Consider the following 3,196-nt stretch of genomic DNA (forward strand, 5'->3'; position numbering starts at 1 on the left):
AAGTGAGCGTTTGGTTCGCAGAATGTTTTTGGAAGGAATGAAATGTATCAAAAGAATTGGAATCTGAAGGAATTGAAATCTGAATGTATTATAAGCTGCAATGCGTTTGGTTGACATGTAATGGGATCTGTTTTCTGTTTGGTTTGTTGATTTCATAAATGATTTTTTTTAAGATATAATCCGGAATCATTATAAATTTTGTAATATGACAAAAATATCATAAATAATATTTACAACTAATTATATTTTTTAATAAACATGACGATGTTTTATTTAATTACAACATTTTTATTGAACTATTCTACAAAATTTAAATTAAAAAACAAGTTTATCAAATAGAAATGTAGATGAAAGTGAAAAACTAAAAAATTTGTCAACTTTATTTTTGTGAAATTAGTGGTTACTAGTAATTGATTTTAAGTAATTTAAAGACTTTTGTCATTTTCTCAAAAAAAACAAACATAAGTAGTAAATAGACGGACACAAAAAAATTCATTTTAAGTAATTTAAAAACTTTTGTCATTTTCTCCAAAAAAACAAACATAAGTAGTAAATAGACGGACACAAAAAAATTCACCTAGGCAAAAAAAAAATTAAAAAACAAAAAGTAAAACAAAGGCAAAAGTCAAGTAGATGGTATTTATTTTTTTAATTTTTTAATTTATCTCATAGATAACCGGAGGATAATATGTAATTTAAAATAAAGATAATGAATTGAATTTACATTTAATGGGGAATGAAATGATAATTATGGAAATCTAATTTCCTTCATTTGGTAACCCAAACATAATCTCCAACTGATTTTAATTTCCAATTCTTTTTAATACCTTAAGAATCATGTCAAACAAAGCACCCTAAGTATTAGCCAACTCTCCAAAATAAAATAAAATAAAAACTATGTGTGAATTAAAATCTATAAAAAACTACTAAAACTAATATATTATAACTTAATATATTACTATAAAAACTTATGAGAAAAAGTCATTTTATCAAGATTTTTTATTGCGTGTAATCTATTAAAAAACAACTTTGTAAATTAATATATCATTAATGCCATGTATTAATGTCTGTTATTTGTTATTTGTTTTTTTTGTTTTCTTTTTTTTTAATATTGTGTGCTTATTATATAAATCAAAACAAAATTGAATAGTAATTCAGCTTTTGGTTAAAACCGAATATTCGAACCAAATTATTAATCAATCCAAAGTTTCCAATCATACGATCCGATTTTATTCAAATAATCAACAAATCCTATCAATACATACACAACTAACATGTTAAATCCAGTTTTTTAAAAACCGGTTTGAACCGGTTAGACCGGGAACCAGAAAAGAGAGCAGTTCAATTATCACCGGTTTTACACCAATTTTTGAACCGGATTGAACCGGCCGGTTTTTAGAGAAAACCGGTTGAACCGGTCAAGATAAACTGGTTGAACCGGTTAAACTAAATAAAAATACATGGAAAAAAACCATTTTCAATAATAAATTTTGGTGGACTTTTTCACATCTATTTAGATTTCTCTAAATAAAAATATATGGTAAATGTTATGATGTTTTTTGATGCACTTGTATTCATTTAAAACTATATTTTGTTTTGGTATTATACTTTATTTTCTTTTTGAGGTATATGAATTGATGTAAAACTTATAGTTATGTGTTGTTTTAATGTATTTATATTGATCTACAACTTATTTTTATATGTATTTTTAATGTTTGAACTTGTAGACGTCAAATTCATGAATTATGTATGTATGTGTAGAAAAATAAGAAAAAAAAATGAAAATTATAGAAACCGGTTGACCTAGCAGTTGAACCGCTTGAGCCGGAAACCGATCGCCATACCGGTTCAACTAAAAAACCGCTTTTTACTTCTCACCGCGGTCAGATTGGGACCAATCCGTTTGTACATATTCTTGATAATTCATTGAACACTAGACAGATATAAGCTTCAATTTCGAGATTTTAAAATATCATTTACTAACTGTGTAAACGAAGTAAGTCGATTCGCAGTCAGGTCTACGGAATCAAAACTGTGGGTTTAGTACGTGTGCATGGGTTTAATGGGGTTTTAAATAGACGTAGAACAAGTTGTTAATCTTTGCAGAGCGTAAAATATACAAAAACAGTAAATCACTTACCTCCACCTCCATTCGAATTGTTACAAGTTAACGAGAAATTTCCATTAGCACAGTAGCAAGCAAACAAATCAGGCGAAGTTGAATTCGACCCACATTGACCATCCGACCGAATACACCGACTACACTCGTCGTTATTCGCCACCCACTGTAGATTGAAACCCGCCGTCAAAGCCGATCTCAGATCATCTGTTGTAGGATTGTTTGCTCCTAATAGACCAGCTGAAGATTGATTCACCGGTACATAAATGTAATTTCCGCACTGCACTAAAAAACCGGCAATATTGGTGGCTATGATATCGGTCCTATAGAAATAACTGTCACTCTGGTTGCCATTCACAGTGCAAGTAAATCGGTAATTATTACCCAACCCCGTCCCTGGTATAATAGTACCGCAATCGTAGTACAAAGATACATTCTGCTGCCCAAAGATATCGCGGTTAAAGAGTGTCGAGTTGTAAGAGGTGTTGTATAGAGTTTGAGGGCACAAGGTTGTCCACAGATCGTTTCTAGCGATGATGATCGTCTGTGTACTGCTATCCGAATCCAAAACTCGGTAGTTTACTGATTCGTAATTGAGTAGGGGAACATTGGATTGGCAGATTAGCTGAAAACCAGGGTGGCCGCAGTATGCCGGACGATCTAAACCCCAAAACGGGTACTCTAGTCGAAGCTCTCCACACTCAACCGATTCGCCACAAATATCAAAGGGTCGCCGGGTTTCTTGACACGAGATAGCTGGAAAACATATAACAAGGAGCACTGTGAATGACAGGAGGCCTGGGCTCAAGTGTAGATGTTTTTTCATGGTGGTCGGGGTTAGAAGATATGAGAGGAACCGATGAATAACGAATATTAAAGGATGAATGAGTTAGAAAGGATGTTGATTGATGAAAAGAATGAATCAAAGCAGGAACAACTAACAAGTCGTAATTGCTTAATTGTCAACTCTCGTGCACGGAATATAAATTTCAACGACAATGAAACTATGAAATAGTCAAATTAAACCCAAAGATAACCTTCATCTCTAAACTAAAATTCTAAATATTTTAAATATTT

The 3,196-nt window shown here is 31.6% G+C and overlaps 1 protein-coding gene across 1 annotated transcript in view; it reads right to left on the bottom strand.

Moving 5' to 3' along the window:
• Positions 1-2,979, bottom strand: part of LOC145097395 (LEAF RUST 10 DISEASE-RESISTANCE LOCUS RECEPTOR-LIKE PROTEIN KINASE-like 2.4) — a 27,534-nt gene extending 24,555 nt beyond the window's left edge. Inside the window, exon 1 of the mRNA XM_079034944.1 lies at positions 2,141-2,979. Coding sequence (XP_078891070.1) covers positions 2,141-2,945 — 805 coding nt within the window. The 5' untranslated portion in view covers positions 2,946-2,979. The remainder of the gene's footprint in view (positions 1-2,140) is intronic.
• Positions 2,980-3,196: the final 217 nt, after the last annotated feature.

This window comes from Lactuca serriola, chromosome 4, assembly GCF_051521515.1.
Source record: "Lactuca serriola cultivar US96UC23 chromosome 4, Lser_US96UC23_V15, whole genome shotgun sequence".
Taxonomy (NCBI): Eukaryota; Viridiplantae; Streptophyta; class Magnoliopsida; order Asterales; family Asteraceae; genus Lactuca; species Lactuca serriola.